The sequence below is a fragment of the Lutjanus erythropterus genome, chromosome 18 (genome assembly GCF_056507025.1).
Source record: "Lutjanus erythropterus isolate fLutEry1 chromosome 18, fLutEry1.hap2, whole genome shotgun sequence".
Taxonomy (NCBI): domain Eukaryota; kingdom Metazoa; phylum Chordata; class Actinopteri; order Lutjaniformes; family Lutjanidae; genus Lutjanus; species Lutjanus erythropterus.
Window position 1 is genome coordinate 15,593,058 of NC_139334.1, and position 22,820 is coordinate 15,615,877.

Sequence of the window (22,820 nt, forward strand, 5' to 3'; positions counted from 1 at the left end):
GAAAAACCCACATAACTTTAAAGAGGATACTGTCTGGGCTCTTCAGAAAAACAGTTGTCAGTAAACACAGTTTGTTATGGAAATCAGAAGTCAAGAAAAAATAAATAAGTTTCTTGTATTATGTGATACATCAAAGCATATCAGAACATAGGTTTTAACACTCTCCTCTTTTAGTTTATTGGGAAATACAGTGGTATAGTCGATAGAGCCAGTATTTAGCTTGATGTACTTGCTCTTGAGAATTTTGCTATCATATTAACTTTTTATGTTTCTAAGTTTACTGTACGTGCCACACTGTACTGTAAATCTGCCATGGATTTTAAAAAGGCATAAAGTTTTTTACCTCCAGTTGCTCCTTTTGGGTGAAGCCTTTGACTCCCTTCCCTGCTGAAGCTTGGCCCATAAAGGTCATGACCCTTATCAGCGGAGAATGGCGGTTCAACATGGCTGCGATCTCCTGTACGCTCTCACGGAACGATGAAAAGATCATCACGCGCGTGCTTACCTCCTGAGGAGCCGAATCTTGAGAGAGACAGAAGAGAAACATTAGCTGATGATCCTCTCTGAATTTGATGTGCCAAGTTAAAACATAACCAGATCAAAAATTGTAAGATCTGATCTGGACACTGTGGCATTAGTAATTCACCAGGATTTTTAATGTTCCAAGCATAGCAATGAGGGTAAACAGTTTTGACACAATGCTTGATACTCTCCCTTTGCTGTAGTTATGACATGAAAAGAATTACACATTTCAGCTTTAACTCAGAACAATAATTGCATGTATGAGTCACATATCAGTTGCACAGCTATAATAAGAAAATCACCAGTATTGCGTGCTGAGCTCTCAGCCCACAGTTTGAAATGCTGCAGCACCACCTCCTCCAGTTTCTCCAGTTTTGGGTGGCTGTAAATGAACGGCTCATCTGGACCTAGAAGTGTTAATCATAGAGGACGTTAGTGTGACAGAGCATGCTTCATATGTAGTCTTTAATACATGTTAAAGCACCTTTTAAATTAAGGCATTTTGTTTTCACATTGCAGAAATGATTGATCATCAATCAATTAATTGTTGTGAAGAATTTAACTGATTAAAAATGTTTTCATCAATAACCAATTGATGATCTAGTAATGGAAGTAGCTGCACCTCATTTGACATTGTTGACATTGACCAGCTTCAAATTAAAAAAAAAAAAAAAGTTTTATATCTTATTGATCGATTGTTAGTGTTTTCAACTATCAGTTAGGGAAAATGCTCAAAATTTGCAACCCTAATTATTACAGATATTTGTTTTTAGCCAACATAAAATATAGGTCGTTCAAATTTTGAGATCAAGCAAGCAACAAGACTAGAAGATCTGCCTCTAATTACTGATTGTATATCTATTCTGTGCTATGAAACAAACACACAGTCAGAACTATGTTATAAGCTGCATTCATCTGTGCAGCTGATCTGCTATTAACAAGGCATCATCTTATCTGGTCACAGAGTAGCCTACACTCCAGTGCTTCTACGCATCAGGACAAACTGACACAAGATTTTTCATGCAAATAAAATGTATAACATTTGCAGAACTTACAAGAAGGGAAAAATAATTGAGAATATGTTGTTGACCATGCTTCACAAAGTTTAAGTTTTCCCTAATTCAACAGGTCACAAAACACTGATTTTTAAAGGGAATCTGGGGCTGATTTGCCCCCACATCAAATTACTGATACGTAGGTTTTGGTCTGGAGGACAAAGATCTGATCTTAATGAGGATAATGAGAATGCATCAACAATACCAGGTGTAAACAGAAAGGCACGATAAAATATTTTCTTATCTGGGATGTGTATCCAGATACAGATCCCATTTTAAGAGCAGATGTAAAAGGGATGAAAATGCTTCATCCAACTACATAAGGAAGGCTCAGATATGTGACGGATATGTTATGAGTGAGTGCTCAGGTACCAGCAGACGGCTTCACAAACATGGCTTCCATCTCATGATAAAGATCCATGAAAGTTGGAGTCCTCTGCAGCTCATTTCTGGCTCGGGACATCTCTACAAAACAAAACAAGGAGAGCGCTCATATCAAACACGCGTTTTACAAATCACACACAGACTTTAAGCATTATTAACTGTACATGCACCCAGGGGCACTGATGGACAATCTGGGGTGTAAAGATGTGAATAATAAAAAGAAGTGAAAGCCTGGCGGTACAGTGACTGACCTCTGGATCCGTCCATGATTCCCTGGGTGTAATAGAAGAGTGAGCGGAGCCCCATCTGCATCAGCAGCTCGTAGCCGTGGTACAGGCTGATGCAAAGGGCAAAGTCGCCCTCCAGCATTCCCTGCTGAGGACCCTGTAGAGAGCAGGAGAGCATGTGAGGACATAAGATTCCCACTGTAATACATTCATTATTGTCATTTGCAAATAAAATGTTTTTTATGTAAATAATGTATTAAATAGTACGTCTGTCGTGTCTAAACAGAAAATGCACTCATTTTTATTCATCGACTAAACACTCCTCTAAAGGTTTGTGAAAGAAACTAAAGTATAAATCCAGTTATCTATGGGTCATATTTATAAATATTTATAGATCGTCTAGACCTCTCCATGTGATTGATTATTTTCTAGAGACTTGGCCACATCTTTATGGAAACCAGAAACTGACAAAACTCCAATCAGTTTGTAAAAAAACAAAAAAAAAGAGTTCTTTATTTTTTCCTTTACCAATAATCGGTTAATAAATAAATTAAAACACAATTTATTTTGCTCCCTTTTTCATGATCTCATTTTATTTTTCTATCTCCTTAATTTCAGCAAGTTCCAGTTTACATCATGTAAAATTGCATGCTATAGCCTAGAGTATTTGACACAACATAACTCAGTGATTCATGGAACAGAGTCTGTGCCTTGATGTTGGGTGGTGGGTTTTTCCGAAACTGGTCCCTGATGAGGATGAGCTGATACTTGCAGAGAGTCCGCAGGTCTTTGTGCGCCATCACCCTGTTTTGGATCAGACGAGATGTGAACTTCTCCAGCACCTGGCACAAAGAGTGACAAAGAGATACACAGGTCATTGATAATCTGCCATTTGCTGCGTTTAAGTGGTAAAAATGCATCAGACCGACAAGCTGGAAAGTGCATCCACACACACACACACACACACACACATAAATACATACATACTCTCTGTGAGCACTTTGTGATACACAGCTGTTGCCTCTACTGGCAAAAAGACTTGCAGAGACTGAATAGAAGTCTTGCGTCAAAGAGAGACACGTAATAACACCAAAATATGTTGAATTCTTTGTTCCTTTTGTCCTCATTTCTTTATAATGGGAGGAGAGATGGGGCAGTTTTTCAAACAGACAGTTTCAACAATATCTATTCATCCTCACGACTGCAGATAATGGGAGGAATGGTCATTACAATTTCAATTTCAGCTGTGAGGAACAAACTGCTCCAGAAACCTGACAGGATAAAAGGATGCTCTGAAAGAGCAGGACGGCTGCACTCTGGAATCAATTGATTAAAAAAAAAAAAACAACAACAACAACAACAACAGATTTTGTAACAGATAACAAGCAATTTAGTTGTTTTGATTTGTAAATGGTCTAGGTGTTATGAAATGGAAACAAAGTAGGACAAATGAGTCTGGTTACATTTATATAAATCTCCCATTTTTCACATTCATATTTCTATAATATTAATAGTTTTATAATAATATAGGCTATACTATACAATTAACAAAATAAGAAAAAAACAACAACTATAAAACCTTCACAGCTGAATGTGATATGAAAAAGCAGAAAGTAGATAAACAAAGAAAGTCTCATTCAAATTATAAATAGAAAAAAAATCAATTATTTAAGCTTTTACAGCAACTATTCCATCATATGAACCAAACACAACCAGTATACATATATAAAAACCAGTATGCATGTATAACTTAATATAAATATATAGAGGTGTAAGAATACGCCGAATATCACAATTAAATAAATGTCTCAACAGCTTATCGTGACGATATCTGCCATGATATTACATAGTTAATTATTTTATTACTTTTATTATATTTACACATATATAAGTTTAACATTCATTGCTAAAGACAGTTCATGTCAGTTTTTTGCACATGCTCTGGTCATGGCAGGCTACTTTTCTATTTCATTACAGACGGAAAGCACAAGCACTTGAAGTTGACAGGGAAAAAAAAAATTCATACAAACAAAAAAATGCTGTAGACATCAGATTTATTATTTGCAAACATTTTTTCAAGTTGCCATATTACTTTGTTTTTTAATATTGTGTTAAATATTGAAGTGTTGGTATTGTTACATGCCTAATATTAATTTAAAATATACATATATAGGCAATCCAACATTGCAATCAACAAAATATGAAAAAATAAAATTAAAAGAAAGTAAGTAAGTAAGTAATAAAATTTAAAAAATCTATTATTTGGGTCTTTTACAACCTCTATCCCATCTTCATATGATTCAATAGTGATAGAAGGAGCTGAATTTACTTCAGCAGCTGTATTTCTGCTTTCAGTTTTCTCAGTCAGACACTATTAAATTATTTGCCAACTATTTTGATAATTACATAATCATTTCAAGTCTTTTTTTTTTAAGAAAAAAGAAAGAGAGAAAAAAGATCTCTGATTTCAGCTTCTCAAATGTATATTTTCCTCTGTTTTCTTTACTCCTCTGTATAACAGTAAACTGAATGTCTTTGAGTTGGGGACAAAACGAGACATGTGAGGACGTCATTTGGGAATCACCAATCAACTTTTCCTGACATTTTATGGACCAAACAACTAATCGATAAATCGAGAAATAGATCCACGGATCAGTAATCATTAGTTGTAACTCTATACACAGTAATAATAAAATGGTTTTCTTTCTTATATGGAAAGAAAATTTAAATAAAACTTTCCTCCTGAAGTGGAAACCGAGCCGTCAGCCCCACTTCTGCTAAATCTCATCCTGCTTCTCTGAGGTGAAATGTGAGTGTGCTTCACACAGCTTACGAAGACAAAAGCAAAGGGTTAAATAACAACCCTTAATTCCCCTAACCTTTCAGAAAACATCAACAGCTAGATCAACTCACCCTCAGCGTTCTGTCATGAGAGTGTAAGGAGGCCACTCCATCTGGTCCGGACTGAGCCTCATCACATATGATATGTTTTAAACAGGAAAACAGGGACTTAACTGGTGATTGCGAAAGACGATTTATTGAGGAGTCAAATAAAACCAGCTCACAATAAAACTACTAATAAACCCTTATTAGCTGAAATGATGGCAGGTCTTTTAAATCAGTCAGTGAAAATATTGTTTTTATTTTTGTTTATACACTGTGCAGTGGTTTGAGATCATAAGACTTTACTTATTTGAAGGGTAGAGCTGAAAAAAGAGGATTATTAGACCAAATGGGTAGTTATCTTTTGTAACTTTTTTTTTGCTTTTTTTTCACAAGATGATTCGATCACAGTAAGTAACAGACGTAGAAAATGTTGGACCACTGATGGGAGTGCTAATGTAGCACCGGGTAAATAAAGACAGACCAGATGGGCTGTTGGTTTTTCAATAAATGGTGACGTAAGAGGGTGGAAAAAAGGAGAGAACCCCAGATTAGGTGACGAGGCTAACAGCCTTCTCCATCCTTATCCCCGACCATCAGCAGCAGATGCTACAGCAGTACCAGCCAGAAAGGACCAGATTTTCTTTTATGGGTGCTGATGTTGTTGAGAGACATTCTGTCTTGATGTAAAGTTTCCCCCAAGGGGCTTCAAATGTTGCTCATGTTAACTGACAAACACACTCGTCCGTATTTTGTCTGGTTCATTTTCTTTAAATTGCTAAATCATTTGGTCTAGAAAGTGTCAAAGAATGACAAAAGCCCAAAGTGATATCTTCAGATGTGTTACAGCAAAAGCATGTGTACATCTTTAAAAACTTGCTTCTGTTTATCATGCTTTGGTGGCAGCTAGCCTAAATATAATTCCTGCAGAATAAGGGTTGGTTATATTCGAGCGGGGTGGTTGAGAACAAAGAAGAGGTGCGATTCAAACCTGTAGCATAACAAGCACATGCACCTCAGACCTGTCTGATGGATTACCATGAAATCTGGTGCAGACGTTCCTAGTCTTCAGAGACTGGCCACTACTGTCTTTGGTTATCCCTCCACTTTCCATCTAGAACCACTAACTACATTTCTACTTGTCCAGCAAAACTTCATGACAAGATTAAAGGGAACACAGTTGTATTTTACCATTTAATGACTACACACATTAACACCAATGTGCCTGTTTGTAATTTACAATAGCTACGGTTGCAAATTTTGTGCATTTTCCTTAACCGAGAGTTGCAAATGTTAACAATTGATGGTCATAAATAATTAAAAAGATACAAACACTTTTTTTTGTCATCCTAAGTGTAAGTTTAAGTTTCCTCAAGTTTGCCTCCACCAGACAAAACATTGTCAAAAGAGGCACAATTACTGAAATTTCATATTTTTTCCATTTGAAAACTGTCATCATTCACTCTCCTGTGAAACTCCAGGAGTGGTTTGTCATCTAAAAAACTAACTCTGACCTTCAATCGGCACAAGGGGGAGCAGATAACGACTGAATTTTAATTTTTAGGTGAACCATCCCTGTAATGATTAATCATCAACATCCCTAATAATAGCATTTTTTTCAGGATCAAAAGGAACTGGAACCAGTCAATCACATGTTAAGAAACAATCATTCACGCTCAGAGTCACAGATACTAAGAGCAACATATTTTTTAGGATAACTTAGGGTCACCTAAACCTAGCTCAATCTAATTAACCCAACATTTTAACTCAGCACTGCATTCTAAATGTCCAGATGTTAACAAGCAACAGCAACTGTATGGATGCTAACAAACTGACATGATAGCATTTAATAGTTGGTAATATGCAAATTAAAATGCTAACATTGTTGGCACGTTAGCATGCTGACAAAGCACAGATTAGACTACAAACGGTCCAGAAATTAAAAGGTGCACTTTAGAATAATTACAAGTATCTGTGTCAAGGGGGTTTGGCCTCTGCTCTGCCCCTTTAGGGGACTTGTGGCAGAACTTAAGTCTACTCAAACCAACAGCAGAAAAGAATGTGAGCACAGATTACTAGCAATCCTTTTCCCACTTAAGTAAATATTGGAGCCATTGTGCTCGAGACACATCTCTTCTGAACATTCTGACACTAAAATGGCACTTTTAGAAAGACAAATTAAAAGACACCTGTCTCTGTTTCAGCAACACACTTTTGTGAGATTTGGCAACACAAATATGCTCTATAACAATATTGAGCGTTAAGATAGCAGATAAAAACAGGAAGCACAATAAGATGCAAAGATTAGATATTGTACTTCATCTGCTTTCATCCATCCACACTAAATTCACAACACTATAGGTATACTGCAGGTCTGTGTGTCCGTGTCGACGTGTTAGAGAGGAGCAGACAGCACCCAGAGAAAGGACCTCAAGCTGGTGACACAGTAAACCCTCTCTGTCTACTGTAGTTAATTGACAGGTGGAGCTCAATGAGGGAATGTGTGCGCAGCGGTCTGGACCAGATTATGAGATTACACAGAACCAGATTAGTGAGGTTGCTGTTTTTGTCTGGTTGGAATGTGGAGGGGAAATGCGCAGAATGTGCAGGTCGAGTTCAAGTTCTAGGCTCCTGTGCTCTCATTTACACCTGTCCAATACTTTCACCTGCAGTGAGGGATTCATTATTAATTCATTTGCTGATAATGTTTCTTGATTAGAGGATTAAGTATTTAGTCTATACAACATTAGAAAACAGTGAAATATGGCCATCCAAATATCTGAGAGCACAAAGTGCTATCATTCAATGTGTTGTTTTGTCCAACAAGATCCCCCCCAAAAAATGAATTTACTATAATGTGAGACCAAGAAAACAAATTAGTTCGTTTGACATTTTTGTTTGAAAAATTATTCAAATGATTAATACACTATTAAAACAGTTGCCAATGAATTTTCCTTTGATTAATTAATTATTGCCCTTCATAACAGTCACTGCTATCAGGCCATTTATTTACCAGTTTATTTATGTTGTTCATTTGTGTACAGAACACTCTGATCATTTATTCAGAGGAGTACATTACATCAGAAAAACATGAACTGTACTGTAGTTTCTATTAAAGCTGAAACAATTATTCGATTAGTTGATTAAACAGAAACTATTTTGATCTTCAATTAATTGTTTCAGTCACTGTCAAAATGTTCAATATTTACTGGCTCCAGCTTTTTAAATTATTAGAACAGCTCACATTCTGATATATGAATCAGAAAAGGTTATTGATTTAACGTTAATAACAGTTCTTCCCCTGAAAATAAAGCGAAATAATTTCAAATAATGGCAGATGGAAGGAGATGGTTGAAGGAGTAAAAAGCAACAAAAGGGGGGAAAACCACTTTCACTACCATGAACAATATCATACAGTTACAACAGCCCCAAACATGATGATGATGATGATGCACTGATTTTAAAAATAGCACAAGATGAGGTTGGGCAGGGGGTACAGGTCTCAAAAAGAAAACAGTGAAACAAACATGACGTGAATGTTAGATTTGGATTATTCCCAAAGCCAGTAAGATTATTAAAAAGAGGAGAGGAGAGGACGTGTGCCAAATGACAACATTGTGGACGACAGTCTCACTGAGCATGCTCAGCAGGGGCCAACAGTTGATTGGTTAAGGGGCATGGAGCTAAGTGACGTAGAGAATAAGTGAAAAAGCCAGTCTGTAGGCAGCTATTAATAACAGAAGACCCTACAATGAGCTGAACTCTCACTCCTGCATGTAAACAATGGACAGACTTGTTGACATCTTGGTGTGTTTGCATGGTGAAATGTGTCCCTGTCATCACTGGTACTCATGAAGAGAGAAAAACAAGTTGCTCAAAGGAAGTGTGGAAATTCCAATATGGTTTATCACGTGATAAATGATGAAACCCCCTATTGTAGCTGTGAGGGTGCTCATTTCATTTCAGAGGGGTATCATAAATCAAAATGCAATCACTGAGTGGATTTAAAAAGAAAACACATAAGTACGAAGACAGTCAATGACAGATAAATGCTGAGGTCCACACTACAGCCAGGCAGGGGGTTTATTAGATCACCCCTCCTTTATAGAGTGTTGATGGGTGTATGTGTGTCGAGGGTCTAAGTGTGTCTGTGTTTGCATTTGTGCATTGACATGGAGACTCCCCCACACAGACTATAGGGGATTATATAACGTACTCTCTCTCTACGTGCGTGTTGAAGGGTGCAGCATGGTGGTTGGTTTGTAGCAGCATCACAGATCAGAGGAAATCCTGCTTAGTCTGTCCCCTAGCGCTCAAGTTCACATTTGTTTATTATCCTCACAGAGGAAATGTTTGTTCACAACCAAACATGATGAAAGAGAAATTATTAAAATAATAAAACATGAAAGAAATTTAAGAACACAAAAGATAATTATTTGAAATGCATTATCGTCTCTCTTTTTAAGGTCTTCTGGTGTTTGTGTCCACAGTTTATTGAACATTTTGCACTATGATGTAGTGAGTCTGTATTTCGTCTCATGTCACGCTCAATGGGTAGAGTCATGGCCATCACACAGACACATGTGCACGCGCGCCCACACACACACACACACACACACACACACACACACACACAGGAGCCACTCCCTGCTGCCCTCTACCACTGAGTGTCCTTTTCTCAAGACATTCATCAATTTCTTAATCACGTGTCACTTTTACAACCAGGCTTCACTGTTACAAACAGTATGTTCCACATAAATGAGCTCAAGCTGTGACTGTGACTAAATAGTGCACCTTTTATTCAGTGACAAGGTAAGAAGTTAATTATTGGTATTAAATGTTTGGACAGAGAATTTCTGTTAAAATATATTTTATTTTTTATATAGAGTGCAAAATTTAAAAAGGGGTATGTACCCTACTATGCAAAAACTAGACAAGGCAAAGCAACTTACTTTGCATAGCACATTTCATTATTAAATTAAATGCTTATTTGTCAACTACTAAATTAATCATCAACTATTTTGATAATCAATTGTCTTTTTTTAGCCACTTTCCCACTTATGAACCAAACAACTAATCTAGTAATTGAGAAGATAATTGACAGATTCATGAATGATGAAAAAAGGGCTAGAAATGAAAAATGTCAATCAGCGTCCTGAAATGTCTTGTTTTATCCAAAGATATTCAGATATATTTTTTATCTCTGAGGAGATATTTACACCAGAAAATATTCACATTTGAGAGACTAAAATCAGGGGATGTGTACATTTTTCTTAAAAAAGTACTGATTAGTTGATTTACTAACAATTAAGAGTTGATTAGTTGATTAATCATTGCAGCTCTCGCCCTAATTCAGATAAAATGAGGAGAAAATTTAAAATGACTAAGAACAACTATTTCAAAAACAATAAAAGAAATAAAATAAAATAAGACTGATAAAAGACAGACCAGAAATATAGTTTCTAGTGTTAAAACAATTAGCGATAAGTAGATTTGTCAATTAAACCAATTAATCTTTGAGCTTATGTGTAGAGATGTGGCAAATATTGTGATATCACAATTTTTTTTTTTAAAAAAACCCAAACATCTCAATACTGTACTGGGCAGTGACAATATCTACCATGATATTACATGATTAAGTATAAATTCATTTTTTTTATTTTATTACTTGATATAATTGTATATACATAACTGAAGCATTCATTCCTAACTTTTTGCACATGATTAAATCATGGCTGGCTATAATTATTTACTACATCAAACAGAAAGAAGTACAAGGAAAAACAAACTCAAAAATCAAAAATTCTGCAAACATCATACTTACTATTTGATAAAGACATTTTTCAAGTTGTTGTTTTTCTTTCTGTTTTTTAAAATGTGATAAATATAATTTATTGTGGACTTCTGATCATGGTATCTTGGGTTTTTGGTATCATCACATACTACCTATTTGTCAGAAACACATTTGAATCTCTCAGATTAGAAAATGTGCTACTTTTCTCTGTTTATAGGCCTAATTGTAAACTGAATATTTTAGAGTCTTGGTCAGACAAAAAAAAATGCAATTTTTCGTTGTCAGGCATTTTTCACAATATAAATGATAACTTAATTAATCAAGAAATTAATCCAAAAGATGAGTTGATAATGACAAATTTTGATAATAACCACAAAACGCACCTGGGAACTAATGCTAAGATTTTTTTCAAGACCCGTGCCGCCTGTCGGCCTCTTTGTTACTGTTACCATCTTGGTCTCTTCTGTAGGATGAAATACATGATGTGTACCCGGGCGGGTCTCGGGTATTTATCTTGCCGGGCGGGCAGCAGGAAGGGGAGGGGCTGGTGGGTTGTGTCACGTGGTCCGCCCTCATCATCCCCTGTAAACATCGCGTTCACCTCCGGCTACAAAGAGGGAATCGTCACGCTGGTCCGTGCAGTCGAAAAGGACGACTCCTTTCTTGTCTTTTTTTTTTTTTTTTGGCGATTATAAAGTGAATTTCACGGGGGGAAATGGCTCATTTAAGTCAGATATGACGCTGCGAATGTGAATACGGGTAAATATGTCGAGGAAAGATTGGTAGTGGCTGGTTCGCTGGCCAGAAAGTAACGTCGGTCTAATCTGGACAAGCAACTCACCGAGGTCCGAAGCGAAAAGATTGTCACTTTAACGAAGCCAAATCAGCGTTTATTCCGACGTTATTTCACTTTTTTTTTCATTCTTCAGTGGGCAATTTCTTTTTTTCGCGGTAAGTAGTAGCATACCCGTCTTACGTGCAGAAATGGACCGCGGCGGCTGTCAAATGAATGGCGGTGGCGGTGACCGCGACGGGCCCGAGCAGCCCGGGATGATCACGCTGGAGGACCTGGAGTCTTTCTCTGAGGACCAGCTGTCAGACTCGGGCAACGGCAGCTTGGAAGAAGGAGCCGAAACCATGGAAGAAGACGAGGACAGACTGCTGCATTACTGGCAGGACGTAGCCAGGGGACACCAAGTGGAAGTTTCTCAAGGTAAGAAAAAATAATAATAAAGAATAATACTAAAGGAAAATAACACAGTCAAGCTCACAAATAACTTTAAGGCTTATTTTCCTTTGTTTTGGCCAAGCTTTCTTCTTTGGGATATAGATAAATTAAAGTTTGGCGTGAAGTTAAAGTAAAAACAACCGAAGACATATTTAACTTTAGTTAAGATAACTTAGGCTGAACTTTCTCAATGCATACCACCATGTACCATGACCTAGTTTCCAGTGAGGCTCAGACAATATATAGAAAGAAATGTGTACTACTCACTGTTAGACAAAAACTCAATAAAAAAAAAGAAATAATTACTGCAGTAATTCATGCGTGCATTACTGACTTGAACTTACAATAACCTGTGCAAAAACATACCATGCAATACATACAGTAATGTTATTACACTGTTAGATATTTAATTAAAGCTCCACGCATTGTACCTAATTTTACATCCATTCTCATATTTTCATTCATAGTTTATATATTTATGTATTGCTATTGTCAATAAGGCACATGCACCTTTATACACTTATGATTGTATATAGTTTTATTATTGTTATATTATCTATTTTATATATTGTTGAATGTAGATATTTTTACATTTCTTATAATTCTCAGTGCTTATATTTTTTTTATTCTTGAGCACTTGCAACATCAACAATTTCTCCCCCGAGAATCAATAAAGTATTTCTGATTCTGAGTCTGATAAGGACAGCACATTCCCTGTCCCTCAGGCAAACATGCAACTATAAAACTGCAAAGTTAATAAACAAGATAATGCATTAAATTCAAGGCCAAACGTTGCAGCATGGAGAAAGCTTGTAATTTAAATGGTCAAACTTTAGCAGTTACAACAACAACAACAACAACAACACCAAAAACAGGAGTTGTGTTTTCTCAAGTGTGGTCATGGGACCTCACTCAGAAAGATGAGAAACAGTGACGAATCACCATTATTTTAGTGGCTAAAGGGCTGCAAAAATCAGTGAGCACATTGCCGATTGCAAGGGTAGTTCCTCCTGTAAATAGTTTCATTATAATAGAATCCTAATAGCTGCTCTTTGGTGCATTTACTCCAATACACTTTATATGTATTACTCCGTTGTTTTTATTCTAAAATTACTCTAGGTTTTGGAGCAATGTCCCACACAAGAATTTCCTTTGGGATCAATTAACTTCCATCTAATGTGATCTAATTCTGCTACTACAAATATTATCAGATGAGTTTTTTGTCCCCCTTTTATTGAAAAGCAGTCTACTGTCAATTTGGAAATTTCTCTCAGCAGAAACAACTGGCAAAGTCCTCTGTCACACTTAAGGTTGTTGCACAGAAAGCATGAAATCACAAGTACAGTGAGGTGTTGGCAATAAGAATTGAATTTACATGCACAGCTTGTGTCGTTATCAGGCAAATAATAACAAGAAAGTTTCCTCTGGTAGGTTTAAATATTGTAATAGGACTGTAAGACTGGAGTACAGTCTAACACTAAAGCAGTAATAGTATGGATAATATAGTAGTACTAGAATTTGTGGTGTCTAGAAGGCAACAAGCTCAATAGAAAGTAAATGGTTAAACAGAATAATGGACATTCATCTGGCTTTTGTAAGCTATACAAAATACCTTGTTGTCAGACAAAAGTGAAACTAAACAGGGGGCGATTTTTAATTTAGTGAGAAAAAACACTGTATACAGTTGCATTCAGTGAAGCGCTGCTTTGTTTTGCTAAAGGCTGATCTAACAAACAAAACAGGCAGTGATAAACCCTGAGTGTTTCATATCTTAATAGGTTTGTGTGCATGTGTGTGATCCGTTTGCAAGCTGTCTGGAATGTGGTCAGGACACTGAAAGGTGAACTGCAACCCCTGAACTCGAAAGATGGCCCCTGACACACCCCTCCCGTGTCTGAGCCTGACTGGAGCATGCAGTTGAGCTGTACTGCAGTACTGCTGTAGCACAAAAAGTTAAAAGACATGATCTAAATTGGTCTCTCTTTTTTGGTGTGAAACCACATAAACAAAAGGGAAAACGAAGATTTGATTTCAGTCACTGGCATTTACCTGGCTTAATCTCTAAAGTCTGTTAAAATCCCAACATTTTCTTTGGAAAATTGTTAGTAAATATGCTTCAAAACTACATGAAGTAAATTTTAGTTTCTCCGTGCCTTCAATCAGTTATCAGTTTTATTGACTTGTACCTTCAGGAGTCTGATTCTTACCATATAAGTCCAGATGTTGTGCTCAACTACAGACAACAACAACCACAGTTGTTTTGAACTCTGGAACCTTCAGAGTCACCGCTAATCATAGATCTTGGATACGCAGACCAGAACAATGGACCCACTGAGATTACCTAAACTTCAACATTTTAATTCCTGCATCACAGTAATAAAATTTCTATTTTCAAAACACACGTCAGATGTGTGTGTTTTTGTGCCTTGTAGGGCAAAAAACATTAGCCTAAACGAAGTGAATAATATCAAAGCCCTCTTTATTAGTTCAATTTGTGTATGGTAATACTTGTTAGCCATGGGCTTCCTTGTTGGCTTGTGTGTCCTTAAAATGAAGCAGTGTCTACGTGTGAAACTTCACATCACCAGTTTAAACTGGTTGTAAGTCATGAGCAGTTCAACCAAAGTGAGTTTTTCACTCTAAAATTGTTTAGTTAAATAATTGTTAGATGTTTGGAGGGCTAGTATAGGAATTATTAAAACAAAAGTTAGGGTGAAAAAACATAATTTTGTGTAGAAGATTTTGTTTTATTCTCTCCTATTCCTATTCCTTTAAGAGGTTCTGACCCTGACCTGGGAACTGCCAGGTTAGGATATTTGTCAAACTGGATTCCTACTGAGAATCCAGTAACACAGACTGGCACGTCCTTCTCCCTCTGCCCTCAGACCACTGCACTAATTAAGGACTTAGCACAAAATCACTTGCTGGGGCTTTCTGACTCGGGGGTGGGAGGGGGGTGGGGGATTAGCTACCTTGCCTGTACTGGTACTGCGTTAGCAGCCGCTAAGTCCTGGACCACAATACTGTGGCTAAGGACAAGGGCCAAGGCCTCTGTAAACTCCTTTTCTCTAATTGGGATGGAGTCAGATGGACAGGCAGAGGTGGGAGCTCTGCGCTGCCAGTAGTTTGAGCTATTTGATTGCCTGACATTAGCTAATGCTACACATGTTACTTAAATTTCACTGTAGCTGCCAGCTTATTGGTTGTGCAGTCCAGAACTGTAAAAAATCACGATACCACCTATATTGTTTGAATGGTATCAATGGCAACAAGTGTCATTGTGGCCTAAAAACTACTTGTTTACAAGCAGGAGAAAAAGGAATCAGTGGTATCAAAGCAAAAGATAAAACAAAAATGGCTTTTAATTTTTTTTTTACTGGTCAGTTACTGTTTTATTGCCTCTAAGACAAAGCAAATTTGAACACTGAAACTTTGTCACAAGATAACACGGATATCAAGCAGCTCATTTCTTGCAATAGCTCAGTTTCCACCAAAAATGTAGTTATGGTGGTTAGCCTTTGGATAGCATTATAATTAAAGATATTTACAAATCATTTGGCTAGTGAAAGTGTAACTTCTAGATATGAAAGTATACATTGTAACCTGTCAAAATTGTTTTACACGTATTTTAAAGTACCGTTTCAACATGTCAAAAAGACTGGTGAAAACTTAACATCTATTGATTAAATGTTGAAAGAGCTTGACATACATCTGTACTATTTTCTAACTTAGACTCTTGCTGTGTTATCTGTTGGTACTGTAAAATGCCCTTTACACACTGTATGATATTCATGCCTTTCATGCCTCATTTTCATGAGGTCAGAGGAGCAGATACCATCAACTGATGAGGATGCATGAAGGGCTTCTCACTTAACTTAATTTAACTCAACACTCGAGCTGCAATAATTACTATTAAATTAATCAGGGACTATTTTGGTAATCGATTGATTGTTTTGTGTGGAAATGTCCAAATTCACTGATTTCAGCCTCTCAAATGCGAATATTTTCTGTTTTCCTCCATGACAGTTAACTGAATATCCCTTGGGCTTGGGACAAAACAAGACATCTGAGGATGTCATGTTGAGCTTTGGGAAACACTGATCAACATTTTTCATAATTTTCTGACTTTTTAATGGACCGAACAATCAATATATTGAGACAGATTAATTGATCATGAAAATAAGCATTAGTTGCAGCCCTTCTCCACACTAGTGAACAACAGATGAACAGCTCGTGAACAAAACTGACTTTATCTTAGTCAGCCTTCATAAATATTGACAATAATAAGTGTCTTGCACAGCCGGGAAACCAAAACCAAAATAAACAGCTGGCTCTTGTGCCAAATAACACAAACCCTAGTTAATTGCATTCCGATCTTTCTACTTCAATAAAATCTGTTGGACATTTTCCTATTTTGTAAGTATCTTTGACACAGATTCATGAAAACAAAAAGAAGCACGTTTGTGTAGTTTGTTCCCATCGATGCATCGCAGGCCAGTCAACACATCAGACTTTCCCAGCATTGGTTGGTAGTTTATAATGGAATGCAAACACACACACCCCACATTGTCTCTTACGCATCATAGTTCAACTTAATGAAGCCAGTCTAGTGACATCTAATAGGATTCAGTGTTGACATATTTAAAACATGTTTGTTTTCTTATGGAGCTTCTCCACCTGGTGACATATTTATAGTTAGTACACAGGTGATTATTGTCATTATTATCTTTATGTTACTTTATACACCTACCACTTACTATAGCTGAACTCTAACCCCACTTCTGGGTGTGTCACGCAGTGCTAAATCAATGTCTACTACAGCTCATAAAATCTGAACATTGAACTAGTTTAACAAAGTATATGTGTCTGTCATAGGTGCAATTTAAAAAAGTATTTTGGTCTATGATGCTGCTGCTGAATCAAAATACCTGTATAATACAAACACTTTGTGTATTATATCTATGCTAATTTAATAATAATAATAATAATAATAACCATTTGCTGGTTCCAGCCTCTTAAATTTAAGGATTTGCTGCTTTTATTTATTTGTCACTTTTGCAATAAATTAAGAGTCTCTTGGAGTCTTTTGGACTGTTGATTGGATTGAAAGAACAATCTGTAGATGTCACTTTGTGCTTCGAGAAATTATTATGAAAATGTTTTCACTATTTTTTTTTTTTTTTACATTTCAGAGACTACATTTATAAATTGGTAGTTGTAGCTCTAGTGCAGAGTATGACTGTCAGAATGAAGTCTAAACCTCATGGGAAGTGTAGTTGTTGAAAGCAGATTATTTACCTCAAAATAATTTGTCTTTTTGATGGATAGAGAAAATTCTGGACCAGAGGCTTGTGGCGCGGGGGCCAGACAGAAAGTGGAACTTGACTTGACAGCTCTTTATTGATTAGAGAGCTCAGATACAAAAACAAGTGCATGTGTTGACCGTGTGCAGAACAGTCAACATTGAGCAGCTCTACAGGTGCTGCCATAGAAACTGATGAGTTTGCCTGCGTGTGCGTGCAGTACGTGACTTATATCAGTGTAGATAACCGTGTTGTGGTTGAAGCTGGGCTGTGCTTTTCTTCCTCTTCTCTCTTATTAAAGACACACACTGGGAGGTAATACTTTCTTGTCAAATATACGTGGTCCTTATCCATGCTGAGCCACTCTTGATCAGCGACTTACAGTTTGACTTTAATTTCATGAGATCCAAACTTCAGCTTTGGTCGTTGTCAAAGGACTGATCACCTAAATACCACTGCTCCCTCTGACCCAGTTGTCCTCCATTGTATTGATTGACAAAATGTGATTGAATTGGGTTCACCTCGAGTGCCCTGCTTTTGACGGTTCGACAATGGAACATAATGCCATTATTTAATCTGACAACATCATTAAAGATATTTGACCCATAGGTCAAATATACAACAGTACTGCAAAAGCATTGGCTGCTACTGTAGTCCCTCTCGGTTAATACCAGTCTATACCTGGCCCTGGGCAGCTTTAGCCAGTGTTCCCTCCATCAGCTCCGATAAACATTATACTCTGCGACATCCTGGCACAGCCCTCTGCCCATCTGGCAGCCTTTTCTCACACAAACCAACAGCAGTGCCTTCCAGCAGATTACTGGAAGTGAGGACGTTTTATACAGATTTGCGACAGGAGACTGCAAGTGTTGATATGATGCAAGCGGAAAAAAAGCTGTATAGAAGTTAATGTACTGCTTTAATGTGTGTTTATCACCTAAACATGCAGGCCCAAAACAGAGTATCAGTATATAAGTAACAGTATGCAGCCAAAGCTGGTTTGTTTTCACTCATGTCAACAATACTTTATTTTGGGGCCACTGTTTACACTAACCACATATTGTTTGTTTGTCTGTTGACAGATATGGCAGAGCCCATTCAACAACTAACAAGCAACAACCAAGGACGCAGTAATAGACAACACGTCCCCTTCACCCTCCTCTCACGCAAAGAGAAGGTATCTATCAGACTTGTACCACTTACCACATCAAATAATCTATGTTCTTTCAGCTTGTGTAACTCCATCTTTCTATACATTTTCATGTTCTATGTAAAAATCAAATTGGTTAGAATTGACCTACTTTAAAGTAGATAAGTCTGTCTTTACCAGAGACAAGACCTGGAAATTAAGACCCCACAACTCAAACTTTGAAGATTAGCAGTAAAAAAAAAAACTTAGTCTACACTACAAGTCATTTTAATAGCAAGATGGCCAAACTGGAATTTCTGGATAGAAAAAAAACAACTTTGAGTGACATGAATCAGTAAGGAAACAGAAATAACTCCATGATGAGGTTAAACATTTTCTTGGCGGGGCGGACCATGCAGTGCCCTTTTTTGCTGCCATTACAGTTAAATCTGATTGAACTGGTTGTTGGTTAATTTCAGGTCTGAATGTTGCCTTTACATGAACGTTTGTGTTTGTTTAAGTGTGACAGCACAGGTTATAATGCACAAACACAAATTTTACAGTACTGGGCCACACAAAATATCTGTAAAAACCCTAAAAGCCCTGCACCAAAAACAGCAAACAAGACAGGCCTCTCAATAGACATCAACTGTATCATCGTCTATGATCACATGCAGATCTTCTATGTGAGTGTGGGTCAGCTATTTACAGTATTTTCGACAAGATGATCGTGTCACCCAATACAATAAGCTGTCTAAACTCCTTAGGGGGCCGTATAAATAAAGAGGGCTAATTGGTTTAACTTGAGTTAATTAGTTCATTAAAACTTGGCTGGAGACTCAGGTTAAACAAAGGACAATCATGACACCCTATTCTTAGAGCAGGTTTCAGTGCCTACAGCACGTTGACGGCAAGCAGACTTCAAACTGTAGGTCGTACATCTGAGCTGTAGTTGTAGGCAATTTCTGAATAAGATGAGACAAAAATATATTTACAAAGAAACAAAGTAGTAATTTCATAACTGATGCATCTATGTTAACAGTTCTGATTTTTTGCTTCATACCCGTAGTGCTATTCCTCCATGTAGATTGGTGTGAGGTGCCAAGTTTTGGAGATGTCTGCCTTCTCTCGAATATCATTGAACTAGATGGCACTTGGATTATTGTGCTCAAAGTGACAAAAAATACATTTGAAAAACAATGTTTTCTTCCAGAAATCATGACCTGGTTACTCAAGCTAATCCTTATTGTGAGCAGTTTCCTGTAGAAACTATTTTCTTTTATGGGTGCAGCCAGCAATATCACCGGGCAGAAGGAGGCGTTCCTCTGCTCATGGGTGAGAAGCTCCTGGTCATAACAGCGTAGGATGAAAACATTGTTATTACACAGCGTTGTTAAATACTCGATTTTGATTGGTCAATTACATCATTGCTATGAATAAAAGACTGTTGCTGTGGACAGAGTTCTTATCAGACTCTAGAGGAGTAATAAAATAATTTTAAAATTAATATAATACATTTTAAATTAATATTTTGTGTCAAATTTTTCTTCTTCTATTTTTTTTAAATAAGAGATCATGAAATAAGCAGGATAATGAATAGTGAGCAGGTCATTATTGTGTAATTCTGACAGGGTGATGTGGGGCCCTGACACAAAATGAGTCATTTCACAATAATGACCTGATCTATGGATTATCTTGAGTAACCAGGTCATGATTTTTGGAAAGAGTTTTTCAAATACATTTGAGAACCAAATGCTGAGTGCCATTTAGTTCAAGAGAAGTCACGTATCTCTGCAGCTGATTTCTCCAAAACTCAGGAACTCACCAAACATGAACAAAACAATCTAGATGGATAGAGAATATTACAAGTGAGATGGAACATTACTGTTTTTGATTTTGGGGTGAACTGTCCCTTTAATTGAAATCACTTCTATAACCGTAGGTACCTTAGGTTTACTGACCTACTCATATAGCTGATTGAACAGGATAAAAATCAGAGATGCACCAGGAATAATTACATTGCACCGCCTCCCCTCGTAAGAAGTATTTAATCTAAAACAAACGTCTCACACACTTGTCATAAAACGTGTCACTCCCTGAGTATACACACAAGGCCAAAACACTAAACATCTTGAATGATTTTAATAACAAGAACCAGACGTTGTGTGGGATGTATTTTTTACACAGTTTGTAGACAGCAAAGCTTTCCAGTCATCAATCAGAACATTTGCTGGCATCCCCGGTGCCATTCTCCTGCTATTATAGCAAAAAGGAAACAGCTTTATAAGTAGACCTCCTTCGGTTTGACACAGTTTTAATGAAATAAAGTTTTAACCCATTCTTCTCTCGTCTTTCGTCTTCTTTATTTTTCCAGTGTGGGGAGCTGCTGTATGAGAAACGGCAATATGAAAAGGGCCACTGGGCTTGTATAACAATGCATGAGGACACTTACGAACAGAGCATCTGCTATGGCTTTATGAGGCTAATGAGATACATCTGCCAGCAAAACGCCTTAGGTAAGCCAGCAAGGGACCACTTAACACACACAGTCAGGCTCTGGGCTCTTAAATTCCCACCTTTTTTCTTTTCTTTGTTGTTGATCATCTCCACGCACATCATGCCAATTTCCATTTCTGTTTGACATCTCTAGGTGACTACCTGGGCATGACGCTCCCCATCATCACAGTGGTGCGCACAGATGAGAACCAGTCTGTGATTTCCCACAATGTCACTGTGGCGTATTTCCTTCCCGCTGAGCATCAGGCCCAGCCCCCACAACCTACTGACAGCGAGATCCTCATAGAGATCTGGCCCGCCACTACTGTATACACAAGGTCAGTAGAGAATTAAGTAAAAATTACCACTCATACTATTCCTGAACTAACTTTCTCTTCTTATTTGTACTGACAGCTAATACTCGCTACATTTACATGCACAAAATTTTCTGGTTTATTCTGAAATAATAATTAATATTGCTACTAAATGTCTACATGGCTTGTGAAAATGAATATTCCACTAATATTCCATTACGGCTGCATGATAAATCAGATATTATCGAAATTGAAATAGGACCAAGACTTATATATAACTTATATCCAAATTGCAGAAACTGAATTTTTTTGACAAAACAGCATTATAATGAAGTACTATAGTGGTACAGATGTAAGAAAACATTTTTGGTACAAACACTAATGAATGTCTCATTATCCATATCAAAACACTTGTTGATATCCACGCTTTTCATAATATTTAAAAAAAGTAGGTGTTTTTCTCATTTCCAGAAAATGTGGCCTTTTCTTTAGTGTATGCATCTCTACTCTAGCCTTGCAAATTGACTGTTTACTATTCGCAAGCTGACCGTAAAACAGGCAAGAGGCTGCTTGGCTCCTAAAGCATGAATAATACTGGCATATGACATATGTCTCAATCAGAAAATGCTAAGGCATAATTAGAAACATCCTTATAGAATATGCTGTTTAAATAACCTTTCTCAAAGTAGGAACACTGTCATATTTGTAGTAATGGTGGAAAATTAGAGTGCATGTAAACGTAGTCATTAATTAACATTAATACTTGGTCTGCTTGGTTTTGACATGGAAATTTGATTTCTCATACACTCACTCCACTCCCTGCTTCTTCCAGGCCCTTTACCGGTGCCACCAATGAAGTGACCATTATTAATCAGATCGCTGCCATGGCCGAGCTTCTAGACTCTCCCGGTTTGTGCATCAACGACTCGTTCATCGTTGCCGGCTACACCAACCCCGCTCACAGCCACCGTCAGAATGAGATCTGGTTTCTAGAGCGACCCTGAGCGACAAGAGGATTCAGCATCATCCTGTCTGTGACCCTTGAGCCTCATAAAGACTCCCTTAACACTGCCGCAGCCCAGCTACAGCCTCAGATGCAACAGCCTCTTTTATTCACCGCCTCTACCTGAAACAACCACCAGCCCAGCACACTCCAAATCAGTCAGGGCCTGAGAAAAAAAAAGAAAAATCAGCCCTAACTTTAACCTCAGTGAATTCTCATTAATATTCATTTAGGTAGATCCTCATTTCACCTGTTAGAACTGAAGTCAACCACTGCCATACTCTCATGGACACAACCCAGATGCTAAAGGTGAAGCATAGCATTGGAGGTGGCTACAAAACCTTTTCCTAAGCACAGTGCCCTCTCTTGGCGCTCTGTGAATGTAGTAAGTGACTATTGAGTGCTGTCAGAAAACATGCAACAGCCTGTCTGTCTTTACACAGCAGAAGCAGCTCCCAGTAGACATGCAGCCTTATCTATAT

General features: G+C 37.4%; 2 protein-coding genes across 2 annotated transcripts in view; one reads left to right on the top strand and one right to left on the bottom strand.

Moving 5' to 3' along the window:
• The window catches only part of fancm (FA complementation group M), a 56,411-nt gene that overhangs the window by 24,612 nt on the left and 8,979 nt on the right, over window positions 1-22,820 (bottom strand). Inside the window, exons 5-9 of the mRNA XM_084742886.1 lie at window positions 2,899-3,030; window positions 2,213-2,345; window positions 1,950-2,042; window positions 825-929; window positions 344-522 (exon numbers count right to left, since the gene is read on the bottom strand). Coding sequence (XP_084599012.1) covers window positions 344-522; window positions 825-929; window positions 1,950-2,042; window positions 2,213-2,345; window positions 2,899-3,030 — 642 coding nt within the window. The remainder of the gene's footprint in view (window positions 1-343; window positions 523-824; window positions 930-1,949; window positions 2,043-2,212; window positions 2,346-2,898; window positions 3,031-22,820) is intronic.
• On the top strand, window positions 11,441-22,655 carry soul3 (heme-binding protein soul3). Its single transcript, XM_084742885.1, has 5 exons — window positions 11,441-12,078; window positions 18,479-18,573; window positions 20,900-21,041; window positions 21,176-21,359; window positions 22,168-22,655. The coding sequence occupies exons 1-5, from the start codon at window positions 11,850-11,852 to the stop codon at window positions 22,337-22,339; spliced, it is 822 nt and encodes a 273-aa protein (XP_084599011.1). The 5' UTR covers window positions 11,441-11,849; the 3' UTR covers window positions 22,340-22,655.